The following is a 22,404-nucleotide window of genomic DNA, read 5'->3' on the forward strand; positions in this document are numbered from 1 at the left end:
CCCCATTATAGTCCGTCCAGTCGTGAAAATGCGACTCCCATCCAGCGGCACATCCCCATTAACCCATTTATAATAAGTGCCCCCCCAGGGATTCAAATCACTTCCAAAACGACCCAAAAAGACACAGGAACACGCAGGAATACAGCATTTGGGCCCCCTGTGTCTGAGAGTTCTATTTAACTAAGCTTAGCAGAGTCTGTTTTCATAATACCACTCTTTTTTAGCTATAATTCTTAACAAGTTATGTATCAGTCAATTCCAAAACCGCCCATGCCCCCCCGGGCAAACCCCCGGGCATTTGACTTTTTCAAAAAATTGTGGTGAAATACCCCGCTATGTTGGCAGTTTAGGCGGTCAAATGCCCCACCAGTTAGGGCTTCACAGAGCGTCACATTCCCTACACTTTTCGGATTTTAAGACAAAATGATTAACTACAACAAAACGACGAAAACGTCGATGTTTACTTTCGCTCCGTGTAGCTTGAAATCGGTCTTTCTAGCTCTGCGAAGGATTTCCTGAAAATACCTTATTGATACTGAGAAGAAAATTGTCTTCTGACAACAAATCCACAGTTAAATGTTTTTCTATGAAGGCAAAAAGGATACCGTAACAAAAACAGAGGTGGGATCGCGGAATAGCACGAGTACCGTGAACATTCGTAGTTGCAGTGAATGAACGGATGATGAAATGCTTTAGCATGTGACCGCTGACTCTTGTTTCTTCGATGGTCAAATGCCCCACCGGGTGGGCGAAGTTTTGCGTCAAATTCCCGGCCGGCTATACGGAGCTAACCTCGAGTCAAATGCACGGAGTATGCCGGGTGGAGGGGGGATGGGCGGTTTTGGAATTGACTGACACATTAACGTTCGAATTAATTTTGAAGTAGTTCAAAGGGCGAATTCAAAACAAACTATCGTGCTGTTTCGGGGGATACAGCATTCGTCCGGTAGGTTATTTTCAGTGTATTTTGTAAGGAGTCGATAAGAATCAATATCAATCAATCAATAAAATGTATTTACCCTCGGAGCTGAAGGGAGCTGACTAGGCCCTAAACAAAACATATGCTAATATGTCGATAAGCAATAGATAACGTTAGTATAAAGAATGCTGAGTATGGCAAAATAATACTACGGACTAGGTATATATGTATAGCTTAATTTCCTCAGCGGCACAGCCATAATGGTGTCAATTGTAAGCTGTTTGTATCCAATCATAATTTAGATGTGTAATGTCACTTTATTATTGTCGCCTTTATTGTCGCCGTTATTGTTATGTTGTAGGGACCTCCAGGCAAGAAAGGACTTCAAGGACCGGCCGGACGACCAGGACCACCTGGCCCGCCCGCTGTTGGACGCGGTGCAATAACTGCTGTAAGTATTCCTCGAAGTCCTCGATATTCCAGTAGCCGCCAAGGAGCAAATTTGTTAGAATTCATCAAAAACGATAATGGAAACGAATAAACATGAATGAGTAGAAACTCGGCCGTGTTCTGTTGGAAATTTAAGAATCTGACTGGTTCTGGCATTGTCTTCTATTTCCGATTGCGCCGCTTTGCTCTCTCAAAGGTCGATGTTTGTTTATTTTTAAAATTGTAGGTTTTGGACTGCAACCCATAAGAGTTTCTGTTTAAACATTTGGAATACCCGCCCTCATTTCCTGTGAGCGATAGATTTTTTTTTTTTTGCAATTAAAAGCTTTATTGGTGTTAGAGCTTACAGTGCAAGCAAAACGTAGAGATCAGAGTAGTATTGAAAAGAAGATAACGTTTCTTTAGTTTTGCTGGACCACCAGTTTTCAAATAAATTCCAAAAAGATAAAGTTGAAGAGCAGTGTAAGAACATGTGATCTAAAGAATGTCTGTCAGTGAGACATTGAGGGCATAAATCACTATCCGATAATTTGGCTTTAAAAAGGCTAACTTTTGTTGGAAGGATATTATGAATAAGCTTATATTGAAACATTGATATCTTTATGTCATTTTTTATCTGGAAGGGTAATTCATAAAAACTTTGCTCGGTTGAAACCGTACCTTAAAATTTTGCTTTCAGCGGTTGGGGGTAAAAATACGTTTTTTAACATAGCGAAGTAGACGTTTTTGGTAGTAATTATGTTTGTTTTATGATTTCCATTTTCTGCCACGAGCGATAGATACCTTGGCTGCGCCTCGTTGACTATTTGCTCCTAGAAAACTCGGGCCCGAATAGAAAATTGTGACCGGCCTGATCAACATACATAACACCACAAAATGGTTGAAAAGGAGTTCAAGATGACCGCTAAATTGTAAAACTGCCTACCACAACGGACAATACATGCCACTCTAAGAATCATGGCGTTATTTTTTTGTTATTTTGGTAGACGCTAGTGGGGCTTAAAGGACCATATATGGCGCCGAATATCATCTCGGAAAGATCTGAACTTATAGCTGCACCGGTAAGTCACCTTTCTTGCTACTCATTACGAAGATTGTGTTTCTTAGTGTAGAGGACGCGGCGTGGTGGTTACACCGTACTTTTCTCACTTTATATTACTTCTGTAAGTAGTATTGATAATTGTAATGCGCAAGATAGGCACTATTTATATGAGCACTTTATATCTCACACATTATTATTTCTCTTATTAGATTGGAGAGCAAGGACGTAATGGTCGAAAAGGAGTAATTGTAAGACTGATAAAATATAACTAAAAATTTAAACCTATTGACAAAAACAACTTTCTTTGTGAAAACGTTTTTTTTTTTTCAAAATTAATTTTCTTTGACCACTGGTTTGCCCGTGTGAACAAATTTTCTTGCATGACAAGTTTCCTTGCCCATGGGCCGAGTATGTTTTTGCATTATCATTACTATTATTTTTATTTTGAACAGTGGAGCAGCCAATTAAGGGCCTGTTTACATGGAGGGAGGGTGCCCCGGCTAACCGAGTCACCCAGCTAGAAGGGATAAAACCTATCCCGCCTTTACATGTAGAATTCACAACCCTTCTACCCGAGATGAGACAGCGTCATTGAAGCGTGTCACGGCGTGGGAAAACAATGTAGCTCCAAATGATTGAAGAAAAATATGACTTTTTACTGAATAATCAAGGCTTTTCGTCTTCAAACCTAATTTAATTTGATGTGCAAGTTCTCAGAAATTTACTACGTTCATTTTTGGCGAAATTCCATCGAAATTGAACCGTATTTGGCCGCCAAATCGTATGAAAAGTTGGCTCGTCCAGGGTAGCTCGTTTAGCCGGGTAACTCGGTTAGCCGGGGCACCCGCCTTCCATGTAAACAGGCCCTAACACAGGGTCCAGGACAGAGCAGAACGAAAGCACACGCGAACGCAGGGTCTGGAGTCCAATTTTCCTGGCAAAGTTTTGACACGAGCAAATTCCGCATTTGACTGATTATTCCACCAAACACGAGCAAAAATAATAGCAAATTGTCTTATGAAAACAAGGGAAAAATTAACAAAAGTTAACGACTGAGAAAGTTTGCTCGTGTACATGGGTGTTCATTAACATGTATCAGTGATTGAGTCCCTATGTTCATCCAGACAAAGTAATAAATTGTTTACAAAATGACTAAATAAGGTACTAATCATCTAATCATCCTGAAAGTCCGAGATTAGAAAGTACTCCTTGTTTATTTTCTAGGGTTCTATTGGTATCCCCGGGATTGTTGGATTGGAAGGAAATCCTGGAATACCGGTGAGTTGAATTAAGTACATTCTCCTAGATTACCAATTATTTGACTTATTTTAACGCCTGAAATAGCTACCAGACTAAAGTGATTTTCTGTGTCAGAACAATTCAGAATTGCTTTGCTTGTGCTTTTTGCGCTCTGCGATAAGTTTGTTTTTTATGTTTATTTAAGAGAAAGCACTAGTAATTATCTAGCTTAAAGCGATATTTTTTAGCGAAACGAGGGCAGAATTTGAAAAAAATATACGTGCCTTTTTTTTTTAAATTGGCATCAAAGCGTTGTGCATGCGTTAATTAGTGTAGTAATTTTGAAGAAAACGAGCCTATTGTTTCAAAAATTCTATTAATGTAAACATTTCTGTTTACCTTTGAACTTTTGCTAGAAGTCATGCTCTTGAAAGTGTCCCTTATATCACTGTCTTCAACGAAATTCCTCAGTTGCCCGATGTCGATTTCTTTTTAGGGAAATGTTGGCCCGTTGGGTCCAAGGGGCGAAGTTGGATTGCCTGGTGATGATGTAAGTAGCCTGCACTAATCGATCTCTGGTCTCATATGTTTGATTCAAAATTAGCAAAGGGAAAAGGGAAAGGTTTTAGGGGATAAGTGGTATCTTGAAGACCATATATAATAATTTTTGGCCAACTTGTTTGTACTTGACAGGGAGAGCCTGGTCCAAAGGGAAATCAAGGACCTCCGGGCTACGCTGGAAATAAGGTAAGCCACATCTCCGTAACGTAACTGATAAGTCAATTGCCTTTTATCCCGCTAAGTAATTATGTTAAGATCACTATTATAATAATCGCAATGGTAAATTTGCACTCTTCAAATATTATCTAAGCATAAGCTTAACAGTTTTGACACTTTATGTAGGGACCTATGGGCGATGCTGGCACTCCAGGACTGCAGGGAAGAAGAGGTCCACAAGGCCGTGACGGAAGGACTGGACTCGGAGGAGAACGAGGCGGAGATGGTGACCTGGTAAGCCTTCCTGATAAGTGACTGCGCATGCTCATCTGGCCACCAAAACCTGTCAGCATAAACCAAACTATAAAGTTATAAACGGAATGGCTGTAATGCGGGTTTATAACGAGGTTTCTTTGTTTTTATATATGATATCAGTAATGATGACATAATTCATTATCATATTATTACTTTTTATATTATTACTTTTTAATGCGTTTGGTAGGGAGAGCAAGGTGTAGCTGGAAACCCAGGGACAGATGGAGCCATGGTAAGACTGACAGTCCTTAAAAGCCGCTTGCCATAAGCACCACCTATACCTATGTAGTATAGAAAAATTTCAAATTTAAACTTTGTCATAAAGGTCTTTACTTGCTTGTTTTTATACTTTGATTTTTGTGTACATGTGAACTTTCAAACATAGTGTGGAAAGCCTACACATTGCGATTCAGCACCTCTTTCGACTGAGGGACAATTTCCGTGTTACCTCGTGTTAGCGTTTCAGTCGAAAATCGTTTTCGATGGTGTTCCGAGATATCAGCCGACTTTTGCTAGGTCGTTTCGATGCATCGACAGTGGAAAGTAGTAAATGTTTATGGAAGAAAGGTTAGTTTTTTTGCGGAAAACTGTAAAACTCGACTTCTATATACAGTCAACTCTCGTTATAGCGGACACGTTCGGGGCGTCGTTTAGTGTCCGTTTTAGCGAGAGTCCGTAATAGCGGGAGTAATTTCCGGTCAAACCTCTTTCGCCGGGGATCTGGGTTTTGTCCGAATAGCGAGTGTCCTCAATAACGGGGTGTCCGCAAGGCGAGAGTTGACTGTATGCCATAAAGTGAGGTGCACACAATGTTTTTCTGCTTAGTATTCCTGTTTACGATAATCTAGGGCCAGCAAGGGAAAACTGGAGCCACTGGCGCTATTGGTCATTCGGGACCCCAGGTGAGAATTATTCTAATACTCATGATCATGTACAAAGTTGAGTATCGGATCTTGTACCAAGAGAAGCAGAAATATTCTATAAGATTGCTTTTTGCAATTTGCGTAATTTGGACACCGTTTGAAATAAAAATTATCGCAAGTATAAGTTAGATATGCAAATGACTTACACGAAAGAATATATGTACTTTCGCGACGTTGACACAAACGCCTAGGTTTAACATCCTGCCATTAAAGGAGTGGGTTGTTTATCGCTATGTGTTTTTCTATAATCTAGGGTTTGCAAGGTCGACAAGGCTCTCCAGGATATATTGGTTTGCGGGTAAGGTTGGTTCTTTTAATCTGCAGCGAACTGATTGATCGTGCCATCCAAGCCGGCTAGAATTGTTAATTTTAATTCTCCAGAAGGTACAATAGCGAAGCGCGCGAATGACATCACAACAGACAAGACTCAGAAAAACAAACCGAAATGGCGAACGATTTTCCTAAAACACTTTCTAAAACAGCCTGTGTTCTTAAAACACTTTCATCAATCGAAAACTTCGCCTAGATTCCCTCTCCTTCTTTCAGAACACGCTGATGTTTTTTGAGCCTCATGGGGGTTATATTCAGTTACATTCTGTTTCTAGACCTCGCACACCTCGTTATTGTTACTTGTCGAAGAAGAGAGTGTCCGTGTAGAAGCAGCGATTCGTCTATACAGATCTATATGAAAATTTGTCCGTCCGGGCTAAGCAGACTGTTTGCAATGAAGACTATATGTATCTGCATTTACGAGTTAATGACTACATGTTGCTTGATGTACAGGGTATGTCCGGCCAATCAGGATCTCCAGGGGAACCCGGTACCGTAGGACCTAAAGGTTCTCAAGGCGGACCAGGGTCTCCAGGTTTGGATGGCTATTCAGGTATGACCGGGGAACCCGGGCCTCAAGGGAACCCCGGGAGTAACGGCCAAGAGGGAGAACAAGGAAGTTCCGGTGCTACAGGATCAAAAGGAGCAACAGTAAGAATAGAAGAAAATTTAACAAAAAAACTTTTGGTTGTACAGTCTAACTTTCCTGTGCGACCGTCTCTCGTAAGCGACCATATCTTTGTCGTAAGCAACCAGTTAAACGGGGCCGTAGCTAGCAAGAGGCAAGACGAGGCACTTGCCTCGTCTAGATCTTAACCCACAAGTTAAAAAGAAAAATAACTTTAGTTGGTAAAAGTCTGGCTACGACCCTGTTAAACCACAAGGGATCTGCATTGTCGAACAATGCAGAAATGCATCCTAAGCACCAAAACATTATTCAAGAACATATCGAGTACATAATTAGAAGAGATTACAGTGCGTTAAATCCAAGTGTCTAGTTGCCATATTATCGTGCATATGGCTATAATCGACATTACTTTCGCGTGTATTGACTTTAATTTTAAACGTGGATTCTGTTTTGTTCTCAAGGGTGACTCAGGAGCACAGGGAGAACAAGGACTGCAAGGAAGCATGGGAGAACAGGTTAAACAAGAAACGATTGTGTGCTTAAGCCTGGTTTTCACTAGCGACGCAAGCACAAGCGCAAGGAACTGAACAGGTCTTATTTCTCCGTAAAAACGGCTTCGACTCAAGCAAAAGCACAAGCGCATTGCATTTTGATACTTGTGCTTGCGGTAAGCACAAGGATTAAAATTTGTCCTTTTTGCGTGATTGCGCGTGTACTTGTGTCGCTAGTGAAAACCAGGCTTTATGGATTAAAAAGTTGCATTACTTGTGCATTTTGCAGAAATATCAATGAAAATTAGACCTTTATGACTGCAGTGGTCTAACCCTAAAATTACGCTTTCTTGTTTTTTTTTTATTCGATAAAGGACTATGTTTGTTAATCATGTAAAATTATTTCTTTTACAAAATAATGTAGGAAAAATTAACAAGCTTAAGAAATTTGCAGTTTAGGCGGTAGCGATATCGATAAAATAGACGGCTTGTGACAAGACCTAAAGGATTTTAATTCATGTAAGTATAACAGCTGCTTCGGATATATCTTTTAAAACCCGCCATTGTGATTTTAATTATCATTTACTTTCTAGGGTGGGCCTGGTGATGTCGGACTGACAGGACGTTCAGGAAGCCTTGTAAGCCAAACAAATGATCCCACTGTAATATTTAATAAGAAAACAGCTTTCTGTTCTTTATTTTCAAAGAATACTTTGCAATAACAATATGGTTATCTTTCGTACAGGGCTCCGCTGGAGCAACAGGTCGAGTAGGATTAAAGGGAGACAAAGGAAGTCAGGTGTATATACGTATTAGAATGATTTTTTTACGTTAACTTTTTATTAGCATCCCTTACCTGGTTCTTTCGCCAGAGTGTATGTGGATGAGAAGCAAATATTCTTCAAAGTGGATAGCAGTACAGGAGTAATATATGTTGCTAAATGTAATTATAAAAATATGATGGTGAGTTTGATTTTAATAGGGCGAAACTGGTCTTCCAGGAAGCCGAGGTCCCCCTGGTCCTGCTGGAAAGAAAGTGAGTGGGTGCTGCCTAAATGTTACATTTTTTCGCAGATTCCTTCAGTATCTTTTTTAGCTTTTCTTAACTATTAAATTAGCTGATTTTTGGATTATCAAAGACGAGTTAAGGTGCAGTAACGAGACGAGACGAGGATATACCTCAATTTTAGGTTTACTGGTTTTTTTGGATTTGTTGAAAAAAGCTCAACTTCTATGCCTAATTTTGATTTTTGTTTTGTTTTAATTTGTTTGTTTTTTCCTTAAGGGTGGTCCTGGAGGAAGTGGTTCTCCAGGTATTTCAGGAGACACAGGATCAAGGGTGAGAATGATCTCATGGATTCTTGTATTTATGTTTACATTTTAGCTGTTGATGTTGCAGTTATCATACGTACCGTTTTTTGAGTAAAAACTAAACTTATGATTCTGTCCAAAGAAGAATTGCAGATATTTTCTCAAATAACTATCTGCCATTTCAGTTGTCCTCTAAAGAATTCGAAAATAACAAATTTTACTTTTGTCTTACTAAACATGTTCAAGTATGTTTAGCAATTTCAAAAGAAGACAAAATGGCTTCACTTCGATATGCCAATACTTTGTACATTTATACTTAGGGAGCAGCAGGATCCCAAGGTTCGACTGGACGAAATGGTATAACTGGAATACAGGTAACGCAGTATTTTTTTTTTTTTTTCATAAGTAACCTTGCCTACCGTCTGGTGATTATGTTACTCCCGCAGGTATTAACTGTGTTCAAAATTGGACGCAGCTTTTGTATGAATGTCATTTGAAACAATACCCTTTCTCTTTTGTTATGTTCTGTTTTTATTTTAGGGAATTGTCGGAAATCGAGGACCAAGAGGCGTTCGAGGTCGGGATGGCATGCGGGTAAGAGAAACATTGTAAGAAAAATTTTTGGAGCAACAATGCAAGTGGAATCAAGAATATAGTATATTATATTATTCCCTTGAAAGGTTATCTCTGTTCAGCACTTATGGTCTGTTAAAATAGGCTGTCCAGTTGGCAGTAATTTCTTCCAAAAAATCAATTGCATGCATCGTAGACTCATTTGATATATGGCACCACGCGTGTCATTTTTCTTGAGCCAACTTTATAGTTAAAAAAACATGGATTTATGGATTTATGCATTTTTTTAGGGCACGCAAGGCTTCCCTGGCGTTCAAGGGCAACAAGGAGAACGGGTAAAATACCTTTGCTGTCTTAATTCTTTATAGTTGTTCTCATTTCCCAGCTATGTACAATAGGCAGATACCAAAATTTATACAGGGTAATTGTTCGAAACAAGCCAAACTACCGACAGATGAGAAAAGACAAAACAACTAGAAACACAAGTTTAAGGTCGCGGGGGACATCTTAGGCTCATCATTATGCATTTATTTTAAGCGTATGCACGAAGTGCGACGACTGACGTCGACAACTTTACGAGATATTCATGACTGGATAAAAATATAGGTGCGTGCGCGTAAATTTTTTTAAAAAAAATAAATTCCTGTTTCTTTGATATTTTGACCAATTTAAAACAACACTTGGCGTTATACGTTTATATAGATTGCAGGAAGTCTATGAGCTAATTTTTATTCAAATTTGAATGTTTCTGCAACTCAGAGTAATCACAATAATATTCGGCATAAACAATCGTGTCCTTCATTAAAACGCATTGTTCTCACAATAAAAGCGTGGAATATAATTACCAAAATTACATCTCTCCTTTGGAAACTGATCGTGTTTTGGTCGGGACACCTTCGAAAATCTCAAAGTTTGGACTTTTCCGACAATTTTGTGGCAGAGAATACAGCGCGGATACAGACCTTCATGTCTTGCCACTGCAGATAGGTAAACTTTGGATATTGTAGTGTGTCATAACAGAGGCGGAATTTTAAAAGAGCGCTTTTAGAAAGAGGCAGAAGGCATTAAATTAAAATTTGCGCATTTAAACTGCCATAACTTGCTGGCAAATTTTAAATTAAAAAATCCGCTTCTGTTATGACACTCTAGAGATATTGACTGATTAGTTTTTGACAAGATCACAGTGTGCTGTCTCCTACTCGTTCCGCAAACTCTGCCACAAAATCATGTTCTTCCCAATTTGGCACTTACGTGGCTATTACATCGCCGTTAAGTACAATCTACCAAATAAAAGATGGCATACACAATCCTTTATCATTTCTTTATTTCTCTGTAAAATTTGAGCTTGATCGCACCCATAACGGCCGAGAAATAAGCGTTTTAAAAGATGCAGGTCAAGCAAAATTTCGCTTCATGAATTTATTCATGCTGTAGGTATCCCCCGCGACCTTAAGTGTGATAGATTTAGATCAGTAACACGTTTAAGAATTCAGAACGTATTCACACTGATGCAAAGAAAGGGAAAATGTAGATTGTATTTAGCAACTTTGCTCTGATAACAATTCCAACAAAAACGCCGAGGAAAAACTCTTCAAAAAACATTCCTTTTGACATGTGTTGTACGTGGTAATCTAAATCAATTTGGTACCCCTGATAAAGCTTAAGAACCACGTTGTTTCAGAATACTAAGACAACTGCTAACTCTCACGTCTAAATAAACCCATGGACAATTCTTCCTTTGGCCAAGTATTTTTTTTTTTTTTTCATTTTACTGATTGTTGTTTCGTTTCCAGTGTACTTTTCATATAAACTGATCTCTAAATTAGCAATGCTCTTGATGCCAACATCGTTATCATCGTCGTCTTCGTTGTAGTTGTTTACTTAATCTACCTAATGGCCATGATTGTGAGCGTTATGCAGTCGTTATTTTTTCGCAGGGAAGGAGAGGCCAGGCAGGCCGGCAAGGATTAGCGGGAACTCCTGGTGCAGCTGTAAGTATAACTTTCATTGCTTGTCTTAAGGAAAAAAACAAAGAAACATGTTTCCAGAAACATGCTGGAAAAATGTTTCCATAATTGTTTCATCGTTTTGCCATGCTTTCATTCCGCGCGGAAACACGAAATGTTTCTGCCGTGTAGCAGAAGCAAATTTTGCTTCTTGGAAACAAAATTGACGCTGGAACCGGCAATGATTTCCGTGTGGCAAAAACGTTTCCTCGTTTTGCCAGGCCTTTATACATGTATGACAAAATCAGAGACAATGCATACATCTGTTTACAAACGTACAACTCCTTATACGACATAAAACAATTTGAACACCATTTGGATCTCGGTCTGCCACTTTTACAGGCCAGTTTTTCAGCTTTGACATTTTCATGATGCAGTCAGAAGGATTGGTTTGAAGTGCTAGTTTCTACCGTCTTTTGTTTGTTAAGAAAACACTGAGTTGCTAAAGTAACTCAGGTCTCGCATTTTATGTCGATCAATAGTTAAAGCTATGCATGTGTTGGTAAATTTGGTTTTTGACGTGGGGGACGGTTATTTCCATCCTTCGCTATCAAGATAAACAACATTATATCTAAAACTCAAAGTTTTCTCCTTTTTCCATAGGGAATGCCAGGAGATCCTGGCTTTGCGGGTAACCCTGGACAGCAGGTAATTATAGCTTAGACGCATGTTTAACGATCGTAGCTAGACAACACATTTTAACTTCAAAAATCGCTTCAGTGGGAGGTTACGTTAGCACTACAGTACTAGCTCGACACAACAGGCAGCTGCTAGCAATAGCTAGCAATCAAGTTTATTCTAAATTTTATTCATATTCGCTCTAACATAGGGGAGTAAGAGACATTATTTCGTTTCATGTGGGAATTACATTGGTGAAAAGTGCTTTATAAAGGTCATAAAGGGGTTGAAAGCACCCATAGGTAAACTAACATCTAAAGAATTTGCACCGCCAAAGTAAATGCTAAAGTTCAAGGTACTGTTATCATACCACATGACTCATACTTATAATACAGTAGCAACAACTTACTTGTTTGTATTCAGGGCGCGAGAGGGACTACTGGATCTATTGGTGCGCGAGGAGCAAAAGGAACGCAGGTAATCGAAGGGCCTTGTTTTGTATTTGAGTGTGGAACATTCCGAGAGGACATCTGCTTATTTTATATCACGAGCGCCGGCGCCACATTTCTTTTTTTTTTTTTTTTTTTTTTTTCATTTTTGAGTCTAATGCTTGCGTGCGCTTTGCGCATGCGCATTAGACTCTTTGTTATATGAAAAAAGCTGTTAGCAATCCCAAGGGAATGGTTCGGGATCGATAATCGTTCGCTGTAATGTAGAAAACAATGATCAGCTGCAAGAACGGACTTCGTACGGACACGCACGATTAGTTTCAATTAAAAACAGCCAATCAGCGACACGTGTTCCCACGCATAATTAAAAGTTCTTTCTCAAGTCACGATTATTCAACACTTGAACAGGACGTAATAATTTTCCAGTTAAGACATTTGTAAGCTTTTTGTGAAAATAAATCTTCGTTTTCAGTTCAGTTAAGCACTTGTGTTTTCGTCTTGCTTAAAAAGCAAGACGTCTTTGAGAAAAAATATTTCGACGGCGACTCGCGTTTATTTACACAATGCGACCAAATATTTATTTTGTTTTAAAAAATAGAAAACTTTACCTCGTATTTTGTATTTAAGTCATTCGAATTTTGACCAATTTTTTCTTTACAGTGCAAACAAAAACCTTCAAAAATAAAAGATGTACATGGATAAATGTAAATCAAGTTACGCGACTAAATCAAAATGCGTTTGTTTGGCCGCTTTGCAGTATTACACTGTCCCGGCCTTTGCCATACACTGAAATCGAATTTCATGCTTTTACGACTCTCAGAGATCTTAAGTTCTTCTTACAGCTAGAAAAATCATAAAATGGTTACATTGATATGGTAGTGATGATTCGCGAAATTTGTACATCATGATAAACAGTCTTCGCTCCTGTGTATGGTAGCTCGATAATAATTGCCTAGTTTCCAGCGTTCAAAAGGTCATCATTATATTGACGTGAGCATTTACACCCGTTTTTAGAAAAATCTGTCACTAAGTGCTTACAGTACAATGGAGTAACAGTCACTATTTCAAGTGCTTTTATTGCAAAATCTGTTTCAAGAGTCATCATCAAAATGGTGAAAAATCTGAAAGAAAACGATGTGAAGTTCTTCAACCCTTGTTGTAATGAACATGCTTTTTGTAAATCGTCACGCAATCTTGTCCAAATGTTTAATCGTTTCTGCTTTTACGGACAATACGGAAGAAGTAACATCAACTCCTGTTCATACTTTAAATTTTGTGAAGCATATAACATTTATGACTGTTTCGTTTTCATCCATAATCATCCACGATGCCCCTAGCTTGCTATAAGCATTTTAAATTAAACTCCCGAACACAAACCTCTAACCAATTTTAACCGGCTTACGAAAACCGCGCAATCTGTATCACTATGCCATACGGCATTAGACTCATGTCACCCTTGGTGACCTATTTTTGTTTGTTTGTTGTTGTTTTTTTGTTTGTTTTTTTCATTTCTTACTTTTAGGGCGAAGAGGGCATTCAAGGATTCCGCGGAGAAATGGGACTTTCTGGAGAAAAGGTGTGAAGAAAAAATTTTAATGTCGTAGGCATATTTAAATGCTACCTGTAACAGAGCAAACTAATTTATAACACTATTCACAGCTCTCTAATTTGCCGCTTTTATCTTCGATCGTCGAATGCAGAAACAAGAATGGCGAGGGAATAGCTTTAGCCATGGCTAAGTATTTAAACGAACACTGCATTTGTATGTTATAGGGCGAGCAAGGACGACCTGGTAATGTAGGCCCGCGAGGGACGATGGGTACCGAGGTTTGTTACTTATTGGCCATTTTTTGTCAAATCGTTGTTGGATAATTACCTTTGTCTTATGATATCCCTTACAGACCTAACTGTTTATTTTGCATTTTGCTTTTTATCTTAAGGGTGATGCAGGCTCCAGAGGTCTGAGTGGATCAACAGGAGGCGAGGGTGATCCGGTTAGTTCCCATGGCATTTGAAATGGAATATATCTTCGTACTTTATTCTTTTTTAACTATGAACGGTCCCTCTTTTGTTTTCGCTTTTTTTGCCGTCGCGTTCCATCGTGGGGCCGCCTGCTTGGTTAATTTAGCGAGAGAAATCTGGAGAAGGGACAAACCTTCTCTGGGTATAATCCAAGATGGCGGCCCTACCATCGAACGTGAGGTCTTAATGACTTGAGCGCAAAGAAAGAGGGACTGTTCCGTCAACTGTTAAGCTTAGCATTTGATGTACATCGATTATTACAGTAATATATTGCTTTATTCGCTAGACACGTTGATTGGCTTAATCTTTAGTCTTTTATCACCTTCTATTTTGATAGGGTGTCAAGGGATCTCAAGGAAATACTGGATCTGCAGGCTCATCAGGATCAACAGTTGGTTTCATTTCACTGCCTCGCATGAAACATATCAATTTATTATAATCAGAAATGCATGTCAAACTTATTCTAGTTTGTTTTTTTGTTACAAATATGCTGTAAAGGGGGAAACATAATGGGACGCTAAAAACTATAAATAGAAGTATCGATTTGTTAATTGAAATATCGATTTGCTATGTGAGTGTGTTTGAATGAGTGACACAATTTTTCTTATAACCCAAGGCCTAATGCGTACACGTCAAAGGAATATACATGTAAGTTTACTAAGAATACTTAGGTATAAACATAGATATAAAACTTTGTTCACTCTATAATTTTAGGGTGCAAAGGGAAATGCTGGAACAAATGGCTCACCCGGCCGAAGGGTAAGATTGTAACTATACGTCTTTCTATTGGTTAAGCCCTTTTTAAATTTCTTTTATTAAACGCTTACCGGGTTTGAGTCATTGATAAGCAAAAGTTTCAGTTTCATTCTTAAGAATGAAACAAAATGTTTAATTAGTAAATAGGTGATTATTTTTCTTATCTTTTTTCCCCTGTAACTAAGTGTAAGGAAGTATTTAATTTTTCCATGTAATAGTAGCGTTAGTGCAAGTACATATATGTAAATGAGTGTGTAAATATAGTAATTATGTGTAAGTAAAGTAAATATGTTGAACTGTAAGCAAGGAAGAGTATGTAACAGTAAGTGTACGTGTATGTAATAGCATTCAATAAAAAAATAAAAATAAAAATAAAATAAAATATAAAAATAAAAAAAGTTTCAGTTTCGAAATTCATTGCTACTTGAAAATCCAAGGAAGGTGTTGGTACTAATTGAAAATCTAAAAAATATTGGCCTGGCGTTGCTAAAACGTACTGTACAAGTCATGAAATTTGTTAAAAAGTGGTGTGGCTATGGATGGGCGAGAAGAAAGTGGCCTAAAACTTGAAAAGTCGGACCGACGTTTTCAAGTTGAAGGCGTTACTTTGAAGAAAATCATATAAAACCATTGGTTAGGGTTTATTCACATCTTAGAGAATAAAGAATGAACTTTTGCCTCTCTGTTTTTTAAGGTTATTTTGTTGATCAGTGAGTTTATCACACAAAAAATCTTAGAAGACTTTTCGTGACACTGTCTCTTTTACTATCTTTACATCTACTAGTGGATAGTGTATCAATTTTTCCCTAATATTGAGACATGAATCTCAAGTTCTAGCTAGCGGTTTTGATGGAGTTACTTTTTGTCACAACGTTATTTCTTTTCAGGGAAAGCCAGGTAATCATGGATTACAAGGAATTTCTGGAGATCAGGTGGGTGAAGTTTAAATTTACATTTCATGAACAAGAAGAAACTGAAAATGAAAGATAACTTAACCTGCCATGTTTTCTGTATAGGGGGTAGATGGACGTATTGGCGAGCGAGGAGACGAAGGAAATCGTGGTGCACCAGTAAGTAGTAATCATTCCAAATTGACATTATACGTATTACAACATATGTCTTAAAACATTAACCTGAGGTTATAGACCACAATTCTGCCACACGGCTCAAAGTGGCCACCTATAACGTCAATACCGCAATACGTATGGTTTACTTCTTACGTGATCAATCATTTACCACTTTCTTAACATTTATTGTTATTTCAGGGATCACAAGGACCTATCGGCGAGGCTGGAGATGGCGGAAATCAAGGGCAGACAGTAAGACAGCGGAAACTGTTCAAATACCTTATTATAGGAATATAACGAAGCATTTTAACAACGCGAACAAAATTCACGCGTAATAAAATTAACGCGAATTTAGGAAAAGTTCTGGTCAACTGCTTATGGTAAAAAAGTTAACATACATAAAATTAACGCGAATTTTTGAAATTCGCGTTAATAACATGTATCGTTAATTTCCTATAATAAGGTAAGTTGAATTTTACACGCATGCACATAACTGAACTAGTCGCTAACGCAAGCACTTTATATTATATCCATGTGTTTTGTTTTTTCTTCAGTTTCCTTTTTACTTACTGATTTTCCCTTCTTTTCTTTCTTTCCTTTAATATAACAGGGACCTGCAGGACCGATTGGAGAAACTGGACTATCCGGAATAAAAGGAGAAGGAGTAAGAAACTCAGAACTTGTTTAACTTTGTGTGCTAATCACTTATTTGTATCAGCCTTATATCTTATACTCTCTGTGCATAATTAACACTCACTTTAGTCTATACCGTCCCAGATAAATTTTAAGTTCTACCTGACATTCCCTTTAGTTTTTTGTCCATCAAACTAATGCTATTGCTAACGAGTAAAAAATTACGTTCCTTCAAAGAAAAAGTGTGGTTTAAGGTATACACTTTTTTATTGTTTAGGGCGAAGCAGGGCCAGGTGGTCGTCGCGGTAGTAATGGCGATGATGGTGGTGCGGTAAGTATGAGCCTTATGGTGGATTTCCACTGACGGCGCGTAATCTTTTACGTGCGTTTACGTGCGTAAAGTTATGTATGAACGAGTTACGTAAACGTATTCGCAAGTCGTTCATACCTTGTCCCTCGTTTTTTTGTTTTTCACGCACGAAAACGCACGTAAAAAATTACGCGTCAGTGGAAATCCACCTTAGGGGGTACAAAAAATCATTACAAGCGTAAGAGACCATTGATCTTTTTACTGTAACCACAGAATGCAGTTCAATCATTCATGCCATTATGCTTTAGAATTGAACCACAATTTATTGTTCACGAGACATAGCTATTAACGTAAAGCTTTAGTTTCTCGATTGCGGGAAGATAGAAACTAAAGAAAATAACTGTAGTTTGTTTAACTTGTTTTGGACAATGTTATTTCTAAAGGGTGCTAATGGCAATCCAGGAGAACAGGGAATGGCAGGAGAAATGGGCGTGAAGGTTAGTGTTGAGCCTGAAAATGACCTAACGGTACGGATTCTGATGGTATTTATTGAAACGCTGCAAACACGTAATTAATATTATTACATTCTGTTGAATTTCTGCTCTCAGTTCTCCCATCGGGTAGGATGAGAGAACTCCCAGAATTCCCAGATCACTTTCGGCGCCTCAATTCTCAGTTTCTTTGTTAAGTTTGCTTTCTTTGAGTATTATCATTTTATTAAATTAAAGGGTGTGTCTGGAGACAGAGGAAGTAGTGGACAGCCCGGTACCAACGGCGACTTGGTAAGAATTTTAATTTCGCACGACACAAATTAAAAAAATGTATATGCTTAATAATAATTACCAGTACAACCCCGACATAACGAATAGCCTTGTGATGTAACAGAAATGCATGTCTGATTCCAAACGTTTACGTTATAGTTACTAATATCAGGGACTGCTATGGGTGTTTATTGTATTACAACATAAACTGCCTAAATATTTTACTTTAAGGATAACACGTAGCTTTCGTTACGATATATGTCATTTGTTGTATACTCCAGGGTCCTCGCGGCGATCCAGGTTTAAGTGGACAAGCAGGTTATTTGGGTGGTATGGTAAGTGCAGCTCTGTATAGCATGTGGTGCTTATTTTTTGACCAAAATCCCGCATTTGCGGTTGCAAATCAAATGGAGCGAATCTTTACTTTATGGGATTCATGTTGGTTGGAAATAGCGGACTACGTTTTTTGCGTCCCGATTGGTATAAACTGTCGAAAAACTCGGTATCATTTGTTCATTTTCACCCCATTTACAGTCTTTTATCAAGGAAAAACAACAATTGAATAGCGAGTTATAAATGTTAAATAAAAAAAAGTGATATAAAATCACGACGTTTCGACCTCTCCGAGGTCATTTTCAAGTGCGAATAAAAATATAAAATTAGCATAAATATATTAAAATAGTAAAATAGGCAAAATTGTCACGAACGCTGAAAAGCGATAAAATATGTAAAAATAAGTGACAAAATATTAATGAAGTTAAAAGGGTTAAAAACTTAAAAATACAGAAACAATAAGAGTAATTAAAAAGAAAAACCGACCTAAACAAATAGTTTTGCGCGGATGGAATCGCATTGTTTGTTCAGAGTTGGTTTCAGTTCTTTGATAAAAAACATTTCATAAATAAGGCAGTCAAACTTGCCCTGACACTTCTTCAAAATTCTAAAAAACTGCGCAATGTCATCTGGGGCCATACCGTGTTGTTCCTTTAGGTGAGTACCAATGGCCGATCCCTTGTGTTCTTCAATCCGTTGGTGAAGATGTCGGCACGTGTATCCGACATACCCTGCATCACACAGGTTACACTGAAAATTATACACAACGCATTGTTGATTCACAAGGGGTGGCTTGTCTTCCCTCACTTTGATTTCATCCTTGATTTTCCGACTCGTGTACACGGGGCTGATGTCTACCTTGATCTTCCGGCTGAGGTCTCCAAGTTGTCTGCGGACCGAATTTGCAGATTTCTGGTCTTTGAAAGGCAGCACGATTCTGATTGGGTCTTGCTTCTCAAGATCGTTTTGTTGGGTAGGTGCACCCTCGGACACTTTAGACTCAATAAATTGACGGATGGTTGACTGTACAAGTTCGTCTGGGTAGCGCAGACGGGAAAAGGTCACTTTGAGGCGTTCACACTCTTGATGAAACAATTTCCACGAAGAAGAGAGCTTGAATGCACGGTTGAGCATGGTGTTCAATAGTGATCGTTTATATCTTACATCCACATGGCTATGATAGTGTAACAATAGCCCGGTGTCCGTAGGCTTTCGGTACACCTTCGTGTCTTCGTGTCTTTCTGCGATGTTTTGAAAACATCGCAGAAAGAGCCTTTGAAAACGACTGGTTTAACAAAGAACACAATCTTAACATCACGAAGTCGGATCTGATTGAGTTGTTACGAGTTGCGACGAAAAATCAGCTTTTCCAGTTCGAAGGAAGCCTTTTCGAACAGGTGGACGGTGTTGCTATGGGTTCGCCACTGGGACCTCTCATGGCTAACACATTCATGTGCAACATCGAGAAACAATTAGAAACCAGAAACGAGATGCCTGCCTTCTACAAACGCTATGTCGATGATACGCTTAGCGCAATGCCTGATGTAGAAACAGCCTCTGAGTTCTTAATTACGTTAAACAACAGTCATCCTTCTATCAACTTCACAATGGAGCTTGAAGAAAATGGCAGACTCCCCTTCTTGGGAATGGATATCATCAGGAATGGATGCCATTTAGACACGAAAAAATCAAGGATGAAATCAAAGTGAGGGAAGACAAGCCACCCCTTGTGAATCAACAATGCGTTGTGTATAATTTTCAGTGTAACCTGTGTGATGCAGGGTATGTCGGATACACGTGCCGACATCTTCACCAACGGATTGAAGAACACAAGGGATCGGCCATTGGTACTCACCTAAAGGAACAACACGGTATGGCCCCAGATGACATTGCGCAGTTTTTTAGAATTTTGAAGAAGTGTCAGGGCAAGTTTGACTGCCTTATTTATGAAATGTTTTTTATCAAAGAACTGAAACCAACTCTGAACAAACAATGCGATTCCATCCGCGCAAAACTATTTGTTTAGGTCGGTTTTTCTTTTTAATTACTCTTATTGTTTCTGTATTTTTAAGTTTTTAACCCTTTTAACTTCATTAATATTTTGTCACTTATTTTTACATATTTTATCGCTTTTCAGCGTTCGTGACAATTTTGCCTATTTTACTATTTTAATATATTTATGCTAATTTTATATTTTTATTCGCACTTGAAAATGACCTCGGAGAGGTCGAAACGTCGTGATTTTATATCGCTAAATTTCATAACAAAATCTATATCCAAGAAATTACTTATCAAAAAAAAAAGTGTTGATATTTTTTCACTTTCAAGGGGCCACCTGGTCCGATCGGTCAATCGGGAGCTGTTGGTCCAAGTGGAGAAAAGGTGAGTAAAATCGAAATCCATTTTTGTAAACGATACACGATCAGGAGATTAAATAAAATTTTAAAACTTAGGGTTTTTCCTCCGTTCCTCCGTCCCGTTTTTATTTTAACATGCATAACAAATATATTGGAAAAACTTAGTTTTTCATAAGGTTAATGATTATTTGGCGAAGAACTGAGGAGCTTCTCTGAGCTTCTGCAGAGCGTTTTTTACTTTGATGTTTGAGGGGAGACTTTTTCGTAAAGAGAATATTTTTGTTCCAAACAAAAACAGATTTAAGGACGTTCGCGTCAAAATTTTCTACTCGATACATTTCTTTAATTTTTTTGCTGCGATCAGATAATGAGTTACTTGTGTCAGAAATGCAAAAAAAAGTTGGGGTCACCGACTTCGTTTCAGAGAAAAAGGGTGTGGAAAACTACCCTGATTTTGAAAAATTGGCGCACGTAATTCAGCATGATTTACAGGGTTTTTAGTTAAGAATATCGAAGATGAGTCAACGGAGGCTAACGATCTTAGTCACATTTTGTAGAAGTGCGTCTGTTGCGTAAAAAATTCCTAGTTTTGCAATCGTTTTTGTAAAACTTAACCCTGGAAATACGCATTTGAAACTGTCGTACGGCAAAAAGGAAAGCTCAAAAAGTGGAATTCAAACCGTCAGTGTGACGAAAAAATCAAACTTCCACTCGATAGATTTTTTTCATTTTCTCGCAAAACGTAGATATTAGTTAACAAAAGTGATCCGTTAAGAAAAAAATAGGGGTCACCGACCATTTAAGAGAGCAAATTGCAAGCGAAGCTAGCGGAAAGGCAACTCGCCTTATATGTTCTTAGAAGTTTTACTCAGCGCGCGCGCTCAAAGTATGACGTGGCATGGCGTTGCGACATGAATTACGTGCGCAGTAGGGATGCGTATAAACAATTAGCGCGAACGTCCTTAAGAAGCGCAATTCACTTCTTTTTTAGGGTGCGGATGGAGAGCCTGGGCCGAGCGGTGGATCAGGGCCAACTGGAGCTGAGGTATCTTTATGAGCACGCTTCACTGGGACAATTACTTCAGGATTTCGTTTTTTGCACTCCAATTTTGTCGTTCCACTAACAAGATTAAAATCAACAAAACACACTTTATGTAAACTATGAAAATTGATTTCTTTTCTTTCCCGTTGCAGGGTGGAATAGGCAATACAGGACAGAAGGGATATCAAGGAGATCGTGGAGAACAAGTGATGATTATTAATTATACTTTTCCCAGAGATTATTTGACTTAAAACTTGGTTTTATTATGTCATGTCACGTTCCTTAGAGATGATTTAATACTGTTTGTTTTATTCTGTTTGTGACTTATTCAGGGCGGGACTGGCCAGCCAGGACAGATGGGAACATCGGGACCTACAGGACCATCGGTATGAAATAAAAAGAAGTCATTATTTTACAGTCTTATTCCTTATTTTAAGGACGTTCGCGTGAAAATTTTCTAGTCGATAGATTTTTTTAAAATTTTTACAGCAGTCAGATAATAAGTTACTTGAGTCAGACAGAAATGCAAAAAAATGCGGGGGTCACCGACTTCGTTTCAGAGATAAAGCGTGTGGAAAACTACCCTGATTCTGAAAAAATGGCGCACGCAATTCAATATGGTTTACAGGATTTATAGTTAAAAATATCGAAGATGAGAAAAGAGAGGCAAATGATCTTAGTCATATTTTGTAGAAGTGGGTCTGTTGTGTAAAAAAAATTCTAGTGTTGCCAACCTTTTGTAAGACATAACCCTGAAAGCGGTATTTGAAACCGTCGTACAGCAAAACAAAAAGCTTAAAAGAGGCATTCGAACGTACGTGGGACAAAAAAAATCGAACTTTTAATCGATAGATTTTTTCCATTTTTTCGCAAAATGTAGATAATTGTCAACAAAAGTGATCCGTTTAAAAAAATGTGGGGTTCACCGAGCATCTAAGAGAGTTAATTGCAAGCAAAGTTAGCGCGACGACTACCAGTCCTATATGTGCTAAGAAAATTTCTTCAGCGCGCGCGCTCGATGCATGGCGTGGCATGACGTTGCGACATGAGTTACATGCGCAGAAAGGATGTGCATAAACAATTAGCGCGAACGTCCTTAAGCCTGGTCTTAA

The 22,404-nt window shown here is 38.4% G+C and overlaps 2 protein-coding genes across 2 annotated transcripts in view; one reads left to right on the forward strand and one right to left on the reverse strand.

Moving 5' to 3' along the window:
- Nucleotides 1–22,404, reverse strand: part of LOC144661316 (uncharacterized) — a 77,394-nt gene that overhangs the window by 11,872 nt on the left and 43,118 nt on the right. The window lies entirely within an intron of this gene.
- On the forward strand, nucleotides 1,261–21,684 carry LOC144660852 (uncharacterized). Its single transcript, XM_078521580.1, has 39 exons — nucleotides 1,261–1,370; nucleotides 2,356–2,430; nucleotides 2,621–2,659; nucleotides 3,636–3,689; nucleotides 4,147–4,200; nucleotides 4,344–4,397; nucleotides 4,554–4,661; nucleotides 4,870–4,914; nucleotides 5,531–5,584; nucleotides 5,859–5,903; nucleotides 6,389–6,586; nucleotides 7,025–7,078; nucleotides 7,648–7,692; nucleotides 7,800–7,853; nucleotides 8,037–8,090; nucleotides 8,340–8,393; nucleotides 8,686–8,739; nucleotides 8,906–8,959; nucleotides 9,229–9,273; nucleotides 10,876–10,929; nucleotides 11,548–11,592; nucleotides 11,986–12,039; nucleotides 13,534–13,587; nucleotides 13,785–13,838; nucleotides 13,952–14,005; nucleotides 14,371–14,424; nucleotides 14,748–14,792; nucleotides 15,677–15,721; nucleotides 15,806–15,859; nucleotides 16,055–16,108; nucleotides 16,467–16,520; nucleotides 16,767–16,820; nucleotides 17,243–17,296; nucleotides 17,528–17,581; nucleotides 17,842–17,895; nucleotides 20,222–20,275; nucleotides 21,242–21,295; nucleotides 21,445–21,498; nucleotides 21,625–21,684. The coding sequence occupies exons 2-39, from the start codon at nucleotides 2,383–2,385 to the stop codon at nucleotides 21,682–21,684; spliced, it is 2,172 nt and encodes a 723-aa protein (XP_078377706.1). The 5' UTR covers nucleotides 1,261–1,370; nucleotides 2,356–2,382.

The sequence above is a fragment of the Oculina patagonica genome, chromosome 7, assembly GCF_052425735.1.
Source record: "Oculina patagonica isolate OP01 chromosome 7, crgOcupat, whole genome shotgun sequence".
Taxonomy (NCBI): domain Eukaryota; kingdom Metazoa; phylum Cnidaria; class Anthozoa; order Scleractinia; family Oculinidae; genus Oculina; species Oculina patagonica.